The 23,457-nt window shown below is 43.4% G+C and overlaps 1 protein-coding gene across 1 annotated transcript in view; it reads right to left on the minus strand.

Annotated features, from left to right (window-relative positions):
* espn (espin) overlaps positions 1-23,457 on the minus strand; it is a 98,774-nt gene that overhangs the window by 65,024 nt on the left and 10,293 nt on the right. Inside the window, 4 exon segments of the mRNA XM_065020660.1 lie at positions 4,517-4,648; positions 8,679-8,861; positions 11,559-11,745; positions 21,800-21,993. Of these exon segments, the coding sequence (XP_064876732.1) occupies positions 4,517-4,648; positions 8,679-8,861; positions 11,559-11,745; positions 21,800-21,993 (696 nt within the window).

Here is a 23,457-nt window from a genome sequence, read left to right on the forward strand (position 1 = left end):
CCACAACATGATGCTGCCACCCCCATGCTTCACGGTTGGGATGGTGTTCTTCGGCTTGCAAGCCTCCCCCTTTTTCCTCCAAACATAAAGATGGTCATTATGGCCAAACAGTTCTATTTTTTGTTTCATCAGACCAGAGGACATTTCTCCAAAAAGTACGATATTTGTCCCCATGTGCAGTTGCAAACTGTAGTCTGGCATTTTTATGGCGGTTTTGGAGCAGTGGCATCTTCCTTGCTGAGCGGCCTTTCAGGTTATGTCGATATAGGACTCGTTTTGCTGTGGATATAGATACTTTTGTACCTGTTTCCTCCAGCAACTTCACAAGGTCCTTTGCTGTTGTTCCGGGATTGATTTGCACTTTTCGCACCAAAATACGTTCATCTCTAGGAGACAGAACGCGTCTCCTTCCTGAGCGGTATGACAGCTGCGTGGTCCCATGGTGTTTATACTTGCGTACTATTGGTTGTACGTTCAGGCGTTTGGAAATTGCTCCCAAGGATGAACCAGACTTGTGGAGGTCTACAATTTTATTCTGAGGTCTTGGTTGATTTCTTTTGATTTTCCCATGAGCAAACTCAAGCAAAGAGGCACTGAGTTTGAAGGCAGGCCTTGAAATACATCCACAGGTACTCAAATGATGTCAATTACCCTATCATGACATCATTTTTCTGGAATTTTCCAAGCAGTTTAAATTCACAGTCAACTTAGTGTATGTAAACTTCTGACCTACTGAAATTGTGGTACAGTGAGTTATAAGTGAAATAATCTGTCTGTAAAAATGACTTGTGTCATTGTCGCGTCCTGACCATAGAACGCCTTTATTTTCTATGGTGGAGTAGGTCAGGGCGTGACTGGGGGGTACTCTAGTTTATTATTTCTATGTGAAGTCTAGTTTTTGTATTTCTATGTTGGCCTGGTATGGTTCCCAATCAGAGGCAGCTGTCTATCGTTGTCTCTGATTGGGGATCATATTTAGGTAGCCTTTTCCCACTTGTTGTTTGTGGGATCTTGTTTTTGTATTGTTGCTTTTGAGCCCTACAAGACTGTACGTTCATTTGTTTGTTACTCTTTATTATTTTGTTGCTGGTTCACATTTAAAATAAGTTATGATGAACCCAAATGATGCTGCGCCTTGGTCTACCCATTTCGACGAGCGTTACAGTCATGTAAAAGTAGATGTCCTAACCGACTTGCCAAATCTATAGTTTGTTAACAAGAAATTTGTGGAATGGTTGAAAAACAAGTTTTAATGACTCCAACCGAAGTGTATGTAAACTTCTGCCTTCAACTGTACTACCCGCCACTGCGACTTGTATGCTCTCATTGGCTGGCCCTCGCTTCATATCCATCGCCAAACCCACTGGCTCCAGGTCATCTATAAGTCTTTGCTAGGTAAAGCCCTGCTTTATCTAAGCTCACTGGTCACCATAGCAGCACCAACCTGTAACACGCGCTCCAGCAGGTATATTTCACTGGTCACCCCCAAAGCCAAATCCTCCTTTGGCCGCCTTTCCTTCCAGTTCTCTGCTGCCAATGACTGGATCGAATTGCAAAGATCACTGAAGCTGGAGACTTATATCTCCCTTACTTTAAGCATCAGCTGCTAGAGCAGCTTACCGATCATTACACCTGTACATAGTCCATCTGTAAATAGCCCACCCAACTACCTCATCCCCATATTTTTATTCATTTTTATGCTCCTTTGCACCCCAGTATCTCTACTTGCACATTCATCTTCCAGTGTTTAATTGCTAAATCGTAATTATTTCGCCACTATGGCCTATTTATTGCCTTACCTCCCTAATCTTACTACATTTGCACACACTGTATATACACTTTTCTTTTGTGTAATTGACTGTATGTTTGTCTATCTCATGTGTAACTCTGTGTTGTTTCTGTCGCACTGCTTTGCTTTATCTTGGCCAGGTCGCAGTTGTAAATGAGAACTTGTTCTCAATTGGCCTACCTGGTTAAATAAAGGTGAAAATAATAATAATAATAATTTCACGCATTCTCCTCTGAACAGTTGATGTTGAGATGTGTCTGTTACTTGAACTCTATGGAGCATTTATTTGGGCTGCAACCTGAGGTGCAGTTAACTCTAATGAACTTATCCACTTCAGCAGAGGTAACTCTGGGTCTTCCTTTCCTGTAGTGGTCCTCATGAGAGCCAGTTTCATCTTAGTGCTTGATGGTTTTTGCAACTGCACTTGGGGAAATGTTCAAAGTTCTTGTCTTAAAGCAATGATGGACTGTCGTTTCTCTTTGCTTATTTGAGCTGTTCGTGCCATAATATGGACTTGATCTTTTACCAAATAGGACTATCTTCTGTACACCAACCCTACAAATGATTGGCTCAAATGAATTAAGGAGGAAAGAAATTTCACAAATGAACTTTTAACAAGGCACAACTGTTTATTCAAATGCATTCCAGATGACTACCTCATGAAGCTGGTAGAGAGAATGCCAAGAGTGTGCAAAGCTGTCATCAAGGCAAAGGGTGGCTACTTTGAAGAATCTCAAATATAAAACATATTTAGATTTGTTTAACACTTTTTTGGTTACTACATGATTCCATATGTGTCTCGAAATTGAGCTCAGGTGAATCCTGTTTCCATTGATCACACTTGAGATGTTTCTACAACTTGATTGGAGTCCATCTGTGGTAAATTCAATTGATTGGACATGATTGGAAAGGCACACACACCTGTCTGTATAGGGTCCCACAGTTGGCAGTGCATGTCAGAGCAAAAACCAAACCATGAGGTCGAAGGAATTGTCTGTAGAGCGCCGAGACAGGATTGTGTCAAGGCACAGATCTGTGGAAGGGTACCAAAAAATGTCTGCAGCATTGAAGGTCTCCAAGAACCCAATGGCCTCTATCATTCTTAAATGTAAGGAGTTTGGAACTAGCAAGACTCTTCCTAAAGCTGGTCGCCCGGCCAAACTGAGCAATCGTGGGAGAAGGGCCTTGATCAGGGAGGTGACCAAGAATCTGATGGTAACTATGATCGAGCTCAATCTCTTCCTCTGTGGAGATGGGAGAACCTTCCAGAAGGACAACCATCTCTGCAGCACTCCACCAATCAGGCCTTTATGGTAGAGTTGCCAGATGGAAACCATTCCTCAGTAAAAGGCACATGACGCCCGCTTGGAGTTTGCCAAAAGGCACCTAAAGGACTTTCAGACAATGAGAAACAAGATTCTCTGGTCTGATGAAACCAAGATTGAACTCTCTGGCCTGAATGCCAAGCGTCATGTCTGGAGGAAACCAGGGCCTGCTCATCACCTGGCCAATACCATCCCTACAGTGAAGCATGGCTGTGGCAGCATAATGCAGTGGAGATGTTTTTCAGCGGCAGGGACTGGGAGACTAGTCAGGATCGAGGGAAATATGACGGAGCAAAGTACAGAGATCCTTGATAAAAACCGGCTCAGGACCTCAGACTGGGGCAAAGGTTCAACTTCCAACAGGACAACGACCCTAACCACACAGCAAAAACAACGCAGCAGAGGCTTCAGGACAAGTCTCTGAATGTCCTTGAGTGGCCCAGACACCACCAATCGAACATCGCTGGAGAGACCGGGAAAATAGCAGTGCAGAGACGCTCCCCATCCCACCTGACAGAGCTTGAGAGGATCTGCAGAGAAGAATGGGAGGAACTCCCCAAATACAGGTGTGCCAGGCTTGTAGCATCATACCCAAGAGGAGTCGAGGCTGTAATCGCTGTCAATGATGCTCCAACAAAGTACTGAATAAAGGGTCTGAATACTTATGTGAATGTATTTTTAAAATAAATTTGCAAACAAATCTAAACCTGTTTTTGCTTTCTCATTATGGGGTATTCTGTGTTGAATGATGGTGGGGGGGACACACACAATTTAAATACATTTTAGAATAAGGCTGTACCATAACAAAAAGTGAAGGGGTCTGAATACATTCCGAATGCAGTGTACACTGACTGAAGTGGATCAAACATATGATGTTAATAAGGGATCGTAGCATTCAGCTGGCGTCACCTATACGGTCTATGCCATGGAGAGAGCCGGTGTTCATAATAAAATCTTGGAACAAATGAAAACGGCCTACAAATGTCAACATCCCACAGACAGTGGCGAGAACCCAACTAGCCTTGTAGTGGTGATCGTACTCTCCCCTCTTCTAAACTAGGGCTCATACCCTCTTATTGCTTTCCCATAACAAACCACGTGAACTCCTTTCACATGGAGCCTGTGATGACACAACACTTTGTGAATGTGGGCACTGTAGCCACAGGAGCCAGCATGTCCCCCGACTGACACCGGTGTCTCCGCTAATGACAATTACTGCTATTTACCTTCTCTGCCTTGCATGGCCCTTGTGGGTGGCATGAGAAAAAATAAACACTTCTGAGACTCCCCAAGGTTTGTGGGAAACACATCTCACCCCTCCCCTGCCCCCATTTCAATCTCTCTCCCGCTCCTTCTCCTTTTGCCACTGTGTGTCCTAATGAATACATCCCGTGTCTCTCACCATGTTCTCCACATTGCGCAGGTACTTGGCACACTGGGCGTGCCCGTTGTACTCTGCCAGGTCGGCCGCGGAGAAGCCGTCCTGATCCCGTATGCCCAGGTCCACGCCGTTCACCACCAGGATCTGACAGCACTGAGAGAGAGAAAGAGAGAGCGAGAGTAGGGAGAAGGAGAGTTAGACAGAAACACGAAAAAAGAGACAGAGGAAGAAAGAGACAATAAGAGAGACAAAGACAGAGAGGTCAGCTCGTCAAAAAAATAACTGTCTGGGATGTTGTAAAGAGAGAGTTCACACAACAGCTGTGAGAAGTCTAACCTAAGGAAGGGAGACAATCTCAACTTGCCGCTCTCACTTGGATAGTTTCTGGGCTTGTATGAAGTTACCTGTTCGTTATTCCCATCCCCCTTGGTGTCTTGACTAGCCTCTCTCCCTTCCTACCCCCTCTCGTCACATACAGTATATCCGGGCACTGCCCTTTGACTCACCCTCCCCCTATCTTCCCCATCTTTCAAATACTTGAACTCTTCAAAAATACCTTTAAAAAAAGACATACAGCAGATCTTCCTGGGCCTGCTAATGGTTGTAAGCTGATATGGGCATTACTCTCATTGGCCAAACAAACACCACAACACGTACGAGTCAACCAGCTAATGTCAACCGCTGCAGATTGTGATCTCTAATGGGAGTGTACTGTGTAAGCGCACGCATGCTTCACAACCCTATATGATGTCTCAACCCATTGACCCATTGTCTTATCCCCTCCGCCGACAGATCCTGCCAGTCACAGACCTCTGCTACAAGTGTGACATCAGCAGCCTCATAGACTTCAGGTGCCGATTGCACCATTAAGCGGGTCGTAACGATACTTCCGTTAATATACCACGTTGTACCACCTGGGCGTAAATTCAACGCCTACTAGGGACCAGGCGTAGGGTGTGAAATTGGGCCGATCATCATGAAATGCATAAAAATCTATAGCAATCTATATTTTCAAAAGCATGCGAGTCTCGGGTTCATATTTCACAACCTCTGCGGGCTGTTGGAGTTGCATATACGTGAGTCAATAGTAAATAATAGCCTACACTTGATTTAGGCTACATTAGCATGCTAAATATTTGTTTCTGATCAGTGATAGCTCATCTATTCGTTGGCTCATCTATCACCTCCACTCATTTGCCCAGTCAGAGATCAATTAATTGATTAGGCAAGTTATGGGCTTTTGGTCGAGTAGGCTACCATGCAAGAAAGTATATTTTTTAAATCCACTTGTTGAGATGTGCAAACTAAACAAGATGATCATGAGCACCCACCTCAACTTAACTAGGCTAGGCTGGTAACAGCCTAGTAAATGGACGCTGCCTAGAAACCATCATAATGATGCAAATCTCATTAATGTGCATTGTTTATGCTGGACAGCTACGACTAGTCTTATTTTTGGTTAGTGCAACAGGTGTAAATTCGGATCACAAAGTCGGACGTAGCAACGCATTTAAGACCAATTTTTTTACGACCAATTGGTGCAACCGGCCCCAGTATCCCAGACTGTTCTGTGGACAAATGTCATCCACCACCTACCAACTCCCTATATACATATAACATTTTATTTGTCACATGCGCAGAATACAACAGGTGTAGACCTTACAGGGAAATGCTTACTTACAAGCCCTTAACCAACAACGCAGTTAATTCTTTTTTAAATGATATGAGATAAGAAAAACAAATAATTAAAGAGCAGCAGTAAATAACAAAAGCAGGGCTATATACGGGAAGTACCGGTACAGAGTCAATGTGCGGGGGCACCGGTGTCGAGGTAAATGAGGTAATATGTACATGTAGGTTGAGTTATTAAAGTGACTATGCCGTACACACTACCCTCTGTCGTGCCTTGTGTTTGGAGGCCGAGTAGCTGCAATACCAGTCAGTGATGCAACCAGAATGCTCTTGATGGTGCAGCTGTAAAACCTTTGAGGATCTGAGGACCCATGCCAAATCTTTTCAGTCTCCTGAGGGGAAATAGGTTATTACGTGCCCTCTTCGCGACTGTCTTGGTGTGCTTGGACCATGTTAGTTTGTTGGTGATGTGGACACCAAGGAACTTGAAGCTCTCAACCTGCTCCACTACAGCCCCATCGATGAGAATGGGGGTGTGCTCGATCCTCCTTTTCCTGTAGTTCACAATCATCTCCTTTGTCTTGATCACGTTGAGGGACAGGTTCTTGTCCTTGCACCACACGGTCAGGTCTCTGACCTCCTCCCTATAGGCTGTCTCATTGTTGTCGATGATCAGGCCTATCACCGTTGTGTCATCGGCAAACTTAATGATGGTGTTGGAGTCGTGCCTGGCCATGCAGTCATGAGTGAACAGGGAGTACAGGAGGGGACTGAGCGCACACCCCTGAAGGGCCCCAGTGTTGAGGATCAGAGGGGCGGATGTGTTGTTACCTACCCTTACCACCTGGGGGCAATCCGTCAGGAAGTCCAGGACCTAGTTGCAGAGGGAGGTGTTTAGTCCAAGGGTCCTTAGCTTAGTGATGAGCTTTGAGGGCACTATGGTGTTGAACACTGAGCTGTAGTCAATGAATAGCATTCTCACATATGTGTTCCTTTTGTCCAGGTGGGAAAGGGCAGTGTGGAGTGCATTAGAGATTGCATCATCTGTGGACCTGTTGGGGCGGTATGAAAATTGGAGTGGGTCGAGGGTTTCTGGTATAATGGTGTTGATGTGAGCCATGACCAGCCTTTCAAAGCATTTCATGGCTACAGACGTGTGTGCTTCGGGTCAGTAATCATTAAGCAGGTTACCTTAGTGTTCTTGGGCACAGGGACTATGGTGGTCGGCTTGAAACATGTTGGTATTACAGACTCAGGTTGCCAATGTCAGTGAAGACACTTGCCAGTTGGTCAGCGCATGCTCGGGGTACAAGTCTACGTAATCCGTCTGGCCCTGCGGCCCTGCGAATGTTAACATGTTTAAAGGTCTTACTCACATCGGCTGCCGGAGAGCGTGATCACACAGTCGTCCGGAACAGCTGATGTTCTCATGCATGTTTCAGTGTTACTTGCCTCAAAGCGAGCTTAGAAGTTATTTAGCTCGTCTGGTAGGCTCGTGTCACTGGGCAGCTCTCGGCTGTGCTTCGCTTTGTAGTCTGTAATAGTTTGCAAGCCCTGCCACATCCGACGAGTGTCAGAGCCAGTGTAGTACGATTCGATCTTAGTCCTGTATTTACACTTTGCCTGTTTGAGGGTTCGTTGGAGGGCATAGCGGGATTTCTTATAAGCTTCTGGGTTAGAGTCCCGCTCCTTGAAAGCAGCAGCTCTACCCTTTAGCTCAGTGCGAATGTTGCCTGTAATCCATGGCTTCTGGTAGGGGTATGTACATACAGTCACTGTTGTGATGATGTCATCGATGCACTTATTGATGAAGCCAGTGACTGATGTGGTGTACTCCTCAATGCCATCGGCAGAATCCTGGAACATATTCCAATCTGTGCTAGCAAAACAGTCCCGTAGTCATCTGACCACTTTTTTAATAGACCGATTCACTGGTGCTTCCTGCTTTAATTTGTTCTTGTAAACAGGAATCAGGAGAATATAATTATGGTCAGATTTTCCAAATGGAGGTTGAGGGAGAGCTTTGTATGCGTCTCTGTGTGTGGAGTAAAGGTGGTCTAGAGTTTTTTTCCCTCTGGTTGCACATTTAACATGCTGATAGAAATGAGGTAAAACTGTTTTAAGTTTCCCTGCATCAAAGTTCCTGGCCAATAGGAGCGCCACCTCTGGATGAGCGTTTTCCTGTTTGCTTAAGGCTCATTGAGTGTGGTTTTAGTGCCAGCATCGGTCTGTGGTGGTATACGTGCTTTCAGTTCATCCCATTTATTTCCCAGTGAATGTTAGCTAACAGTACAGATGGCAAAGGCAGATTAGCCACTCTTTCCACGAAATCTCAGTTTATTTCTCCAGCGAATGATGGGGATGATTGCCTGTTCGGGTGTTTGGAGTATATCCTTCCCAGAAGCTCTTTTCGGTCATGAGATGTACAAAATAAGTTAAAAACCATGTGAAAAAACGGTTGGTTAAGAGCCAATAAAACAGCCACCCCCCCCTGGCGCCATCTATACGGTAGCGCATTAAAAACTGGCAACCAACACACAAACACACACACCTCCAGCTCCCCGTTCTCAGCGGCGTCGTGTAGCGGCGTTCCGCCCCAGCTGTCGGTGATGATCTCGCCGCCGTGCAGCAGCAGCCAACTGAGCACCTTGGCGTGGCCACGGCTGGCGGCAAAGTGCATAGCCGTGGCACCGTCACCATCCCGGTCGGACAGGCTGATCTCTGTGAAACTCACCTGTAATGGGACAATAGTAGAGGTTAAACCAGACAGGGGAAAACTACGGCCCGCGGGCCAGATCCAGCCCACCAGCCAATTAGTGTAGAAGCGGATTTAGAAAATTAAACAAAAAATGTGTAAACTGAGTACGGAGCTTAGTTCATTAGAACAGCTGTTACGTCAGTAACCTCCGATGTCCGCTAATTGCAGGGGGAAAAAAACGATCAGTTTCTGAAATTATACAGTAATAGGCCCACTGTTCTTAATTCCCTGAGTCATTCTTCAGTGTCTTTCCTGGAAACACCTTCAGACAGCTCACCTAAATGTTCTCAAACTCAACCAAAGAAACCAGTCCAACGTGTTCATGAAAAAAGTAAGTTAATAACTTTTGAACTATTGTTCCAGGGAAGATGAGTTTGAATGGCGACATTTTGTTAGCATGCTCCCGTTACCTAAGTTTGCTAATTGGCGTTAGCTAAGTTTCCTAGCTGGAGCTGCTTTTTCCCCTTTGTAATATTCATTACCCATACAATTAGAGTATTACAAATGCAAGAACTATAAAACTATATTGGTTATTTATGCCTATGTACTGAAGAGCACATTTCAAGCACAATCATTGGACTAGCAGTTTTACGCAATTTCTGTTATACAATAAATCTTGCTTGCCAGCATTATTATCTTTTTTGTTGCTTGCCACATACAGTGGGGCAAAAAAGTATTTAGTCAGCCACCAATTGTGCAAGTTCTCCCACTTAAAAAGATGAGAGAGGCCTGTAATTTTCATCATAGGTACACTTCAACTATGACAGACAAAATGAGGGGAAAAAATCCAGAAAATCACATTGTAGGATTTTTAATGAATTTATTTGCAAATTATGGTGGAAAATAAGTATTTGGTCACCTACAAACAAGCAAGATTTCTGGCTCTCACAGACCTGTAACTTCTTCTTTAAGAGGCTCCTCTGTCCTCCACTCGTTACCTGTATTAATAGCACCTGTTTGAACTTGTTATCTGTATAAAAGACACCTGTCCACAACCTCAAACAGTCACACTACAAACTCCACTATGGCCAAGACCAAAGAGCTGTCAAAGGACACCAGAAACAAAATTGTAGACCTGCACCAGGCTGGGAAGACTGAATCTGCAATTGGTAAGCAGCTTGGTTTGAAGAAATCAACTGTGGAAGCAATTATTAGGAAATGGAAGACATACAAGACCACTGATAATCTCCCTCGATCTGGGGCTCCACGCAAGATCTCATCCCGTGGGGTCAAAATGATCACAAGAACGGTGAGCAAAAATCCCAGAACCACACGGGGGGACCTAGTGAATGACCTGCAGAGAGCTGGGACCAAAGTAACAAAGCCTACCATCAGTAACACACTACGCCGCCAGGGACTCAAATCCTGCAGTGCCAGACGTGTCCCCCTGCTTAAGCCAGTACATGTCTAGGCCCATCTGAAGTTTGCTAGAGAGCATTTGGATGATCCAGAAGAAGATTGGGAGAATGTCATATGGTCAGATGACACCAAAATATAACTTTTTGGTAAAAACTCAACTCGTCGTGTTTGGAGGACAAAGAATGCTGAGTTGCATCCAAAGAACACCATACCTACTGTGAAGCATGGGGGTGGAAACATCATGCTTTGGGGCTGTTTTTCTGCAAAGGGACCAGGACGACAGATCCGTGTAAAGGAAAGAATGAACGGGGCCATGTATCGTGAGATTTTGAGTGAAAACCTCCTTCCATCAGCAAGGGCATTGAAGATGAAATGTGGCTGGGTCTTTCAGCATGACAATGATCCCAAACACACCGCCCGGGCAACGAAGGAGTGGCTTCGTAAGAAGCATTTCAAGGTCCTGGAGTGGCCTAGCCAGTCTACAGATCTCAACCCCATAGAAAATCTTTGGAGGGAGTTGAAAGTCCGTGTTGCCCAGCAACAGCCCCAAAACATTACTGCTCTAGAGGAGATCTGCATGGAGGAATGGGCCAAAATACCAGCAACAGTGTGTGAAAACCTTGTGAAGACTTACAGAAAACGTTTGACCTCTGTCATTGCCAACAAAGGGTATATAACAAAGTATTGAGATAAACTTTTGTTATTGACCAAATACTTATATTCCACCATAATTTGCAAATAAATTCATAAAAAATCCTGTGATTTTCCGGTATTTTCCTGGATATTTTTTTTCTCATTTTGTCTGTCATAGTTGAAGTGTATCTATGATGAAAATTACAGGCCTCTCTCATCTTTTTAAGTGGGATAACTTGCACAATTGGTGGCTGACTAAATACTTTTTTGCCCCACTGTTTGTGTGCTACGCTACCACATGTTAGCCTGCAAGTGAGCCCCTATTGGTGACGCTGGTGTATTCCAGTAGGACATTCCTTCCAGCCTTCTAGAACATTAGTTTTAACCTTTAGCTATAGCTTGTTTTCCACCATAATGCATTGCTTTGCTTTAAGCATATTAGTATTATATTAGCATTTGCATATTGCAGTTGTATGTTGCTCATAACATTTCATATCAATAGCATTTTATTGCCATGAATTAAGCTCTTTGTGGTCTCTGGATATTAATATACACCCACATTGGATTTATTTGGAGCTTGTCTAGGACCAAAATATACTATAAAATATACTATAAAATAGTACAACAAAAACAGTAGAAGAAATATCCAAAGACAGCATGAAGTGGGGACCATTGACCTACCAGCCAGACGATGACAGTGTTATGGCCCATTTGGGCGGCGGCGTGCAGAGGTGTCATCCCGTCATTGGCTCTGATGCCTGGCTCCGCCACACAGTCTTTCACCAGGTATTGGACAACCTCCAGGTGACCTTCCTGGCAGGCCAGGTATAGGGGTGTGGCACCATTCTTTGTTTGGGAATTGACAACACTAAAGGAGCATAAAAAAAATAGACCTGTAATCAGCTTTATTTAATGAATGACCATATTATTACATTGTGATTCTTGAACAACATAACTACTTTGGGTTAACCAAGAAGAGTGTATAAACATGTATACGGTTGCTAACATTGGGCAGTAATGTTATTCTAGGAGGTTTTCTTTGTACCCAAACTAATCTAATCACTGACAGGTCAACATAACTTCATAACAGCCCTTGGAATAAGCTCGGTCCGAGTTGCCACCTTAAGGATCCTTTCCATGAGGCTCCAGTCCAAGTAGCCATGACTGGAGGAGGTATTCTGATTAGCACATCGAGCCAACTCCACCCCCTGGAGCCAAACTCCGCCCTCCCTGTTCTCCCCATTCCACAAAGGCCAACTTGGCAGTGGAGAATTATTTGCCCTATCCAATGACAATGCCTCTGCTTGCCCCAGATGTCCTAGTCACAGAGGGAGTTGAAGGAGTGAAGTGAAGTGCTTCCCTTCTAAATCCCATACAGCCTTGCTTTATTTGGACACTGACTGACAAGCCGGGCAATGATTCCAGTAAGAGGCTTACTACCCTGCTGGTTCTGTTCCTCACTACCTCAGGGTTAACCAGGTGTCCGTAAGTGGTGACAGGCCAGAGGGAGGGAGGAAAAGAGATGTAAAGAGGGGGAGTGGTAAAGGAGGAGGGGTGTCTCCCCTCAAACCAAATACAATTGCACCCAGTTTCCCCTCACAGAATAGAGACAGCAGTTAGAACCCAAGCCAACAACTTACTCGACTAAGTCGAGGTTGTTACTGAAGCTATATTTGGGCGATGTATACGTTTCCTGGATCCAAAACGTAACACCTTAAGTAACACCTCCTTTCCTGTCCTTTGTTCCTTGAAAATATGACAAAGGCCCAAATCTTAGGCGTGACCAACGGGGCATCCTTGGGGTGCATTTGGGGCGAGGTTTCAGGTAAAAACAAGTGCCCTTTAAATATTTAAATGCCACAGGAAGGGGACCTAATCTGCAGTTCTATCATCAGGAAGTAGGCAGATGGCTGCATTATTCATGAGTGTAACTAAAGTGGGCCGGAGCTCTCCTGCATCCCGGGGTCTGGAGAGGGTGCGCAACATACGGTATGTTTATGGAAAGGGGCTGACACTAACGTGTGAATATTGACGCAACACACAAACCCCCTCAAATATACCTTAACACTGTATAGAAACTGCATCAAGGTGTCTATGTGATCTTATGAGATGCCTCATGACAAGGGTGACTACTGAGTTTTAGCCTACACAGACTCAGGTACTCCACTAAAGGAATTGCTTTAGGAGTACAGGTGTAGATTTCAAAAGGGCATAACAAAGAGGCTTGTCTTTGTGTGAGGGTAGAAATACAAAGTGTGACAATAGATGATACCCCGTCCCACACACCCTCAACAAAAACATGCACACGAGCCATTTTGTTCGTCTGTAACTTGTCAACTTGAAATTGCCTCCACTATTACTGGATACAATACACACCATTCTCCCTTCCTCCACGTTCAGTGTATGTAACAAAGGGCACTCTTATCTTCATTATTAGCAAAGCAATAGATGTTGTCACACTAATAGGCTTCTTGCCTGATAAAAGCTTATTGTGTTCTCAGTGGCTTTTCTTGTTTAAATAATTAAGTGACCCATGACGAGAAAAGTTTTCCTCCATACTGTTACAGAGGACTGAAGAAATTACATACTTTAACCAGCATACACCCCCCCCCACCAAAAAATGTAAAATGACTTACATTCTCAACAATTATTATGTGTTACTATTTTGTTTTTTTCTAGCTTACTGTTACCTGCACCCTCATACAGTCTCAACAGATAAAATCACATAGAAAATTATTGGCACCCTTGATAAAGATGACGGAAAAATGTATACTGAGCTATATCGAATGCTCCAAAAAAAATGGAAAACTATATTATTACTTTTTTTCTCAAAAAGATGTGTCAATAGTATTGGCACACCTGAAGATTCTTAGAAATAAAATCAAACAAAATTACATCCGCATTAACATTCTACTTTTTAAAATTAATCTCAGTTTAAAACGTCTACAGGACCAGTGTCCCCACGCGGGACGGTTGAGCTAACATTGGCTAATGTGATTAGCATGAGGTTGTTAGTAACAAAATAATTCCCAGGACATTTTAGACAAAAACTTGGTTGCCTCTGCCAGGAGACTGAAACTTGGGCGCAAGTGGATCTTACAGCAAGACAATAACCCCAAGCACAAATCAAAATCCACAAGGAAATGTTAATTGGCCATAAAAAAAAAAATCACAATTTTGCTATGGCCATCTCAGTATTTGGACTTGAACCCCATCAAAAACCTCTAGTTTGAATTGAAGAGGGCCGTCCATAAGCGCAGACCAAAGGATAAAGGATATGGAAAAATTCTGTATGGAGTAATGGTCTATATCCATCCCAATGTGTTCACCAATCTCGTTTTTTTGAAGGCTCAGTGCAGTTATCCTCGAAAGGGGATATTGAAAAAAGGGGTGGCAATAATTTTGACACCTATCTTTGACATTTTTTTTTATGACTTGTTAAACATAATCTCTTTTTCTGAGTAATTGTAAAAGCATAAAATAATTTTCCATTGGTTGAGCATACAATATAGCTCAGTATTTGTTTTATTTATTATATAGTCTTTTTTGCTAATCCTTATGAAGGACGGCAATAATTTTGGATGGGACTGTATATATTAGTTTTTTGATAAACAACACCAATAGCGGTTCACAGACTTGGATGAATCCAGACACAACAACACATTGCTAGACTCAACAAGATATATTCTTAGAAAGTTAAAGATTCTAATCCCTCCCCCCAAAATAGCTTTTAACCTTCAACTTATGCATCCTTTGACCCTAACAATGACCCTAACATAGTTGCGCTAAATATCCATCTACTATACTATAAATATAGCATGGAAAAGGGACGTGGGAAAAGTGGGAGTGCATTAGGCTAATCCAAATCCTACACTCTAAATATACTTGAGACGTTCTAGATGCCCGAGTGCCACGGTGGGTGAACTTTCAGCAGCATCTCGCTCTCTGGGTCTAAAGCAGGGGTAGGCAACCCTGGTCCTGGAGTGCCGCGGGCACTTCATGTTTTTCATTTAACCGACCTGGAAAACCAGGTGTGTTGAATTTAGGCAATCATTGAACTGAACAATTAGCTAAATTGGTCTGATGTGGTGCCTAGTTGGAACAAAATCCTGCAGTACCTGCAGCACTCCAGGAACAGAGTTGCCTACCCCTACTTTAGAGCCAGAGAGAGAGATGCTGCTGAAAGTTCACCCACCATGACACTTGGGTATCTAGAATGTCTCATAAGTAGATTTTATGGCCCTCAGTCGGCAGCAGTCGCCCCACCCCTTTTGACCCCATGCTGCAATTAAGCCCTGGCAAAGCTCTTAATCTGCGCTAATTGATTGCATAACATGTTCCTTCTCTCTCGCTTTCTCTGTGAGTCTGTGCAACCATCTCGCTGAGGTTTATTGCCAGTTCGTCGCCTGTCTTTTATGTTCCAGCAGCACTATCAGCGGAGACACAGCACGTCATCCTGTTAGCTTTGTGGAGACACAGCACGTCATCCTGTTAGCTTTGTGGAGACACAGCACGTCATCCTGTTAGCTTTGTGGAGACACAGCACGTCATCCTGTTAGCTTTGTGGAGACACAGGATGACAGGGAAGTACAATTCACAGATTCAACCCTTTGAGCCCAGGCCCATACATTTGGTGGCCATTGTCTAGGAACTTTAATCTGCATCAGTCCTGCATCCCTATCCCCATTTTCTACCACAAAAGACAGACAGACATAGCCTAATGAGCAGCACACTGCTGACAGCTGAGTACTTGGCATGTTGACTATGGATCACACCTCACATTACACTAGGCTCACACACCTCACACTAGGCTACCTGCTGGGGCGGCAGGTAGCCTAGTGGTTAGAGCATTGGGCCAGTAACCAAAAGGTCCCTAGATCAAATCCCAGAGTGACAAGGTAAATGTCTGTAGTTCTACCCCCTTTGTTCTTAACTGACTTGCCTAGTTAAATAAAGGTCAAATAAAATTGGCTTCACTTCATAGCTGCAGCAGAGTGAACTGAACTGAACTGACCTCTTGTCCAGACAAACAGTTCTCAGCTAACTAAGTTACCGTAACTAAACAGTTGTATAACTTTAGTCATCCGTTTTGTGCAAATACAGTACAATATTAGGCTAAACAATGGAACACTTCCCACGGTATGTTGTGATGTCAGAACTGTGATGTAGATTGACGATTTCACCATACAGTTTTAGAATGGTCAGCCTAACTCAACTTTGTAAAAAATTTAAAACAAAAAGTACAAATGTGAGAACTATTGCACATGAATGGCCTGCCTTGGAGTCAATTATCGGAGGACTTTAGAGGTGATCTGTTGAATGGATTCTAGGGCCTTTGATGTTTTTTTTCTGCACTGTAAATTGAGCAAATGTTTAGCATATGGGTTTCCAAGGCCTTGAAACCATCCATCTGTAATAACGTGCTCCAGACAAATCCAATCCTTACCACATTCTGTGCAGCTAGCTAAGTCGGATTACTACCAACAGGAAAGGGAAACTATATGGGGGCTAAACAATGATGATGAATGTAGCTTTTTACATTCCGCTAACTAGTGCTCAATCAAAATAAATGAAGGAACAGTGTCGTATGATAAAGGAGAAATGCTTCCCTTGTGAGGGGTTGCCTCCCTTGTGATCTCTGAGAGCTACGGTAACAGCTGTCAAACAGGCCAATTACCCTTTGAAACCCATAAGATAACATTCTGTTCTACGCCGTATAATAAACCGTGACATCACAATGCTATCTCCCCACAGCAAAAGGCCTCGGCTAAACAATGCCAGAGACGACTAGAAAGCGGTCCCCTTCTTCATGCCTGTATTGTTTCCCCTCATTAGCTTATCGCCGGTTCGCTACTGTGTGTCACCATGGCTGCAGCGGTAAATAGCATGAGGGGTGGGGGAAGGGAAGAGGCAGGAGTGAATGGAGCAATGCTATCAGGCACAGCCACGTCTCTGGGGCCAATTAAAGATTCAAGAGCTACGCACCTGTCTGGGTTGCACCTAGACAACACTGGAGTCCCTGGTAGGTAGGCCCCAAACTCCAACACCAAGGCCAGAACACTAGCCTATAGCCCTCAGACTCCACCTCTTCAGCTTATTCCTATAGGTTTATGGCAGAGGTGAGTGATCTGTGCCGCATGTTGAAGTGAACAGAACAGTCCCATTGGACAGCCTTGATGAGGCCTTAGGTGGCAGCTGGCTATCTGGTCCCTATCATATTTTATTCCTTTACAACCAACAGGAGGTTCCCATTGCTTATCTATTGGTTAGGCTATAGGCTCAAACATTACACTGTTGTCTCTCTATGTTCTGTCAGCATGCTCTTCATATACAGTGCATTCGGAAGGTATTCAGGCCCCTTGACTTCGTCTGCATTTTGTTACGTTACAGCCTTATTCTAAAATGCATTAAATCGTTTTCCCCCCTCATCAATCTACACACAATACCCCATAATGACAAAGCAAACATAGTTTTTTTGAAATTTCTGCACATGTATTAACTATGAAAACTGCAATATCACGTTTACATAAGTATTCAGACCCTTAACTCAGTACTTTGTTGAAGCACCTTTGGCAGCAATTACAGCTTAGAGTCTTCTTGGGTATGACGTTATAAGCTTGGCACACCTGTATTTGGGGAGTTTCTCTCATTCTTCTCCTCAGATCCTCTCAAGCTCTGTCAGGTTGGATGCGGAGCGTTGCTGCACAGCTATTTTCAGGTCTCTCCAGAGATGTTCGATCGGGTTCACATCCCTGACTAAGGCCCTTCTCCCCCAATTTCTCTGTTTTTGACGGGTGGCCAGCTCTATGAAGAGTCTTGGTGGTTCCAAACCTCTTCCATTTAAGAATAATGGAGGCCACTGTGTTCTTGGGGACCTTCAATGCTGCAGACATTTTTTGGTACTCTTCCCCAAATCTGTGCCTCGACACAATCCTGTTTCGGAGCTCTACAGACAATTCCTTCTATGGCTTGGATTATGCTCTGACATGCACTGTCAACTGTGGGACCTTATATAGACAGGTGTGTGCCTTTACAAATCATGCCCAATAAATTGAATTGACCACAGGTGGACTCCAATCAAGTAACGTCTGAAGGATTATCAATGGAAATAGGATGCACCGGAGCTCAATTTCGAGTCTCATAGCAAAAGGTCTGAATACTTATGTAAATAAGGTATTTCTGTTTATATATATTTTTTAAAATAAATTTGCAACAATTTCAAAAAACCTGTTTCCAAAAACCTCTTTGACAAAATGTTGTTTATGCCATCTCCCACCCTATTGCCTCAACCCCATCTCCCACCCTCTCCTCAACCCTAACCACAATTGAACTGATGTTGACAGACAGCAGTTCTTTGATTGAATATCCACCCTGCATGGGCACTCAGTGTTGCTAATGCCTTGGCATGTGTCCATGACAATCGTAAGGCCATATGGCTCCATGTTCTCTCTGCGGCACGGCTCCTGTAGTGCAACAGTGATTAGCACCGACATTCAATAACATTACACACACACGCACACCTCTCTCACAACAAACACCACACACATGTCCACACACACACACACACACAAATTAGATTCTACACGACAAAACCAATGCACGATTATCATGACAAATCAAGCGATGCGCAGGGGACGTCCTATATGTGACAACATTATTATTAATCCAGGACAATCGATCATTTGCCCCTGAGGACAATTCTGCAAAAAAGGCAGCAAATGTCTTATTTGGCCATGGTTGAGTGCATTCCTTTAGGAAGTATTCCATCATGTGATTTGAACTGGAGGTGACTAGTTTACTCAACAGTTGCCAAAAAAGCAAGTGTCAGATTCCCTGGCAACATCTGTGATCCCTTGAAAATCCCTTGTTAGCCCGCAGTGTTGACAAAAGACAAATCACTGAATCAAAACATGCATCAGAGCCTGAGTCTCTGTAAAAAAAAATATACCACTTTACAGTAGCTTTCATTAATAAGTCATTAAAAATGCTTATAAATGGGTTAGGGCTATTGGCTTATTTGCCTTAATTCTTCTTAAGCGTTAACCATGTTATTATTACGGAAAACTATGAGTTAAGGCAGATGATTATCTGCATGCAATGCCACAAAAATGCTCAACATGCTCAAAAACTGTGAAAACGTAGTATTCTGTGGCAGTCCTGTTGACTTAGGAAATACTGAAGGCCCACAGTAGGCTAACAATTAAGAGAAAAAGATGGCTGCCATGTCTTAGTGTGCACTTAAAGTATATTCTCACGGCAATAGATTCTCACAAGTTTGAGAAAATACACTCGGCTCGACCTTTTACAGTAATCTTGCAAAATTGTCACATCTGCGCCAACTCCGGAGTTCGCTGGCAAGCCTTTTTTGAGAGTAACCTCCCTCCGAGCCGTCGAATGTAAACAGAATTGTCTCGTGTAGCCAAATGCTCTTACAGTAAAAATCTTAAAAAGCGGAGTAATGTTTTTTTAACGGCTGAAATGTCTAGACATTTTACTTATATTTTTTGTGTTTTATTTGGCTTTTACCTTCAAATGCAGAAATAACCTGTTTGTGTGGACCTTAACAAAACAGCTGGCAAAAGTGCATCCAGGGAGTTTTCTGTCATAGAAACCCTTGGGTAAGCACTTTTTCGGGACACCTAAGTCTATCTAAACTGTAAAATTCTTAGAAATGCAGGAAAATTGGCTCTGAAATTCAAAATTTTGCCCCACCGATAGCACCCATTGCCACGCCCCCTGCCACGCCCACCAGCCCCCTTTTGATCCAAAAAAACCCTGGCATCCGAGTGACAACATTATAGCCCAATGAGTGAGACAACTCCTTAGACTTTGAATTAGCTAATAGCTGATGTTTTCAGGTGCAAGTTGCTTAGCTATATCCCATTTACTGATTCTAACATGAATGATTTGCACTATAGGATAAAACGAAGCCTGGTGTGTTTTGGAGGTAATTATCTTAAATTGTAATATAATTGAGATGGCTGGTTTAGCTAGCTAGCAACATTAATCAATTATGTGATGAATAGCCTACATTATTTGTTTAGCTTGCTACCGAGCTCTGTATAATGCATATGATACTGTATGATAATGTTTATGCACTTCTGTATTTGAGAGCTGTAGGAATGTTTTTTATATACTGTAACTAGACTTGGTGGTAACTAGTGATGCACCTATATTACATTTTTGGCCGATTCCGATATCCAATATTTTCCTTGCAAAAAAAACTCTGATATTGATATTTACCATTTTAGCTGCCTTTTAAGGCTGTATCACATCCGGCCGTGATTGGGAGTCCCATAGTGAGGTGCACAATTGGCCCAGCGTCGACCGGGCCGAAATTGTAAATAAGAATTTGTTCTTAACTGACTTGCCAAGTTAAATAAAGGTTACACAGATACACACACACACACACACACACACCACACTGACCAAAAAGTAATTTTGTTGGCATTTACGTATGTCCCCATTAGCAGTAAAACATAATCAAAACCAATTTATTTCACTTACTTGCTGTGCTGTTTCATTGTTCATTTGTTCAGTCGTTTCATTCTCAACCAGGATTTCTATGGAACGCAAGTGCTCGGCGCGTTTGACGCTGTGTGCACCTGTATGCGTGCTGAAAACTACGGCCATCGTATAGCACGGCCCAAAATTACTTGAAAATATTGTGTACTACGTAGCTTGCCGTTATCAGTGTCTTTAGTAGCGTTGGCTGTACCTAATGTCAACACATTTTTTTTTATTACGAGACTGCCACTGGTAACAAGTCCAGTGAATCTGAACGGGCCCTTATTGTCTAGGTAGTGTTAGTTGTTAGTGTTAAGTTGAGCCTTAGGGAAAAGTTCATAGTAGAGGTGAGAGTTAGGAGTAGGGAAAGTGTTAACACAAGGACAAATATTGGGCTGTGAAGTAATGCTCGGCACAGTGGTTAGGGTGATTGAGGTTGGGACTCCTATTTGGGTTCACTTTAAATGTTAGTAACGATCAAATCACAGTAAAAAAATATAAAAAATAACACTCAAACATCCCAAAATCCTGTCAGGGTTAGCTACATAAACCCTGTGTGTGGATTAGTGGTGTGAACGTTTAAACGTTAAAACATTTAAATGAAGTTGGGATCCTTTACTTTAACAAAAATACCAAACCCGAAAAACAATGTTTTTGTCCCCCCCCCACCTTAATTAAAATCACAGTTCAGTTATCACAAAACAAATGATTTTCTGTGTTACAGCCGACAGGCTATAAAGGCCTGGGGAAGTTGTGTAATTCAAATAAAACCAGAGGAAGAGGTGAACTTTAGGCTACTTGGTGAATTTGCAAGGCATGCAAGACAAGACATTTCGAGATGCAAATGACCAAAACATGCTGCTCACTCCCTCATGCTGGCCTGCCTGCTCTGTGTCTTTGCTAATGATGCAAGCGTGTGTTCAGTCTTTGGTCTGTTGCGTGTAGAAAACCCTAGGCTATTCATGGCACCGATGTCATCAGGCCAGTCTTGCGTGTAGCCTTTTCTTCATTTTTGCCTCATATGAAATTACAAATGGCTACCCGTAGCCTGTATTGATTACGCTTTTAAGACATAATGGAATGTGGCCCTTTGAAAGCATCCTCCACAACTCTAAGTTTGTTTGTCTACTGTAATTCTACTGTAATTCTACTGTCTGGAATTCTACTGGAATTCTACTGTCTGGAATTCTACTGGAATTCTACTGTCTGGAATTCTACTGTCTGGAATTCTACTGTAATTCTACTGTCTGGAATTGTATGATTTTTTTCTTATCGTTTTAACGGCAAAACGATTTTAAAAAATTGGCAGTTTAAACATTAAGCAAAACTGTCAACTTGTCACAGCCCTAGTGTGGATAGTATACGGATAATGGCTAGTAAGTGGGTTAGCTTAGCGTTAGCATTGGCGCTCTTACTTTGGGCTGTGTCCCAACAGGAGACGGAGGGAGGGCAGGTCTCCCTTGGCAGCAGCATAGTGGACAGGCAGGGCCCCAGTGTCTGTGGACGCCCCGGTGTCTGCTTCCCCGCTCTTCAGCAGCCAATCTGTGATCTCGTGATGGCTGAACCGGGAAGCGAGGTGGAGAACGGTGGCTCCAGAACTATCCCGGTCCTACGAAAGAGGAAAGACACAGGAAATATCAAAGTCAGGTTTCAAGACTTAATGCTGATTCATTTAAATGGTAACATCCTGCGTGGTCTTGAATCACAAAGATGACATTGATCATCAGTATGCTCTGCATTCAAGATATCTTTAAGGAGTTGACTCAAGTGATTGAAAAATGAATATGAAACTTTCGTTGAAGACATATACACTGAGTGTACCTGCTCTTTCCATGACCAACTGACCAGGTGAATCCAGGTTAAAACTATGATCCCTTATTGTCACTTTTTAACTCCACTTCAAATCAGTGTAGATGAAGGGGAGACTGGTTAGGTTAAGGATGAAGGATTTTTAAGCCTTAAGACAACTGAGACGTGGATTATGTATGTGTGCCATTCAGAGGGTGATTTAAGTGCCTTTGCACGGTATGGTCGTAGGTGCCAGGCGCACCGGTTTGAGTGTGTCAAGAACTGCAACGTTGCTGGGTTTTTCACACTCAACCATTTTCTGTGTGTATCAAGAATGGTCCGACACAAAAAAGACATCCATCCAACTTGACACAACTTTGGGAAGCATTGGAGTCAACGTGGGCCAGAATACCTGTGGAACGCTTTCGACACCTTGTAGAGTCCAAGCCCTGACGAATTGAAGCTGTTCTGAGGGCAAAAGGGGGTGCAACACAATATTAGGATGGTGTCCCTATTGTTTTGTACACTCAGTGTAGGGTAACCCTGATGAATACTTTAATAGACGTTAAGCTATTATCTGATTCAGGTATCAAGTGTTTGCACCAGAAACCACTTTCACAACACAAGCGGTGTGTCAAGGATGCTCTGAAGCGATGTCAGTGACCCATTGACATTGTGTGGAAACCAACAAGGAGTACCCACTGTGTCAAACCTCATCTAGATTACATTACTAACAGGAAGAGAGACCATATACAAATGTCAGCCAATCACTGACACTCTTTGTGGTGGTTGTATGGTCAGACAGCCACTCAAGCCTAGCAGTGAATGGTGAACATACACTGAGTGTAGAAAACATTAGGAACACGTTCCTAATATTGAGTTGCACCCCCTTCAGAACAGAAAAAAAAGAATCCTTCTTTGACCTGTCTCCTCCCCTGCATCTACACTGATTGAAGTGGATTTAATGAAAAAAAATATTTTACCTTTATTTAACTAGGCAAGTCAGTTAAGAACAAATTATTATTTACGATGACGGCCTACCACGGCCAAAACCCTAGCCCGGACGACGCTGGGCCAATTGTGCGCCGCCCTATGGGACTCCCAATCACGGCCGGTTGTGATACAGCTTGGAATCAAACCATGCCTTTAGCACTGAGATGCAGTGCCTTAGACCGCTGCCCCACTCAGGAGCTCATTTAACAAGTGACATCAATAAGGAATCATAGCTTTCACCTGGTCAGTGTATGTCATGGAAAGAGCAGGTGTTCCTAATGCTTTGTACACT

This window comes from Oncorhynchus nerka, linkage group LG7 (genome assembly GCF_034236695.1).
Source record: "Oncorhynchus nerka isolate Pitt River linkage group LG7, Oner_Uvic_2.0, whole genome shotgun sequence".
Lineage (NCBI taxonomy): Eukaryota > Metazoa > Chordata > Actinopteri > Salmoniformes > Salmonidae > Oncorhynchus > Oncorhynchus nerka.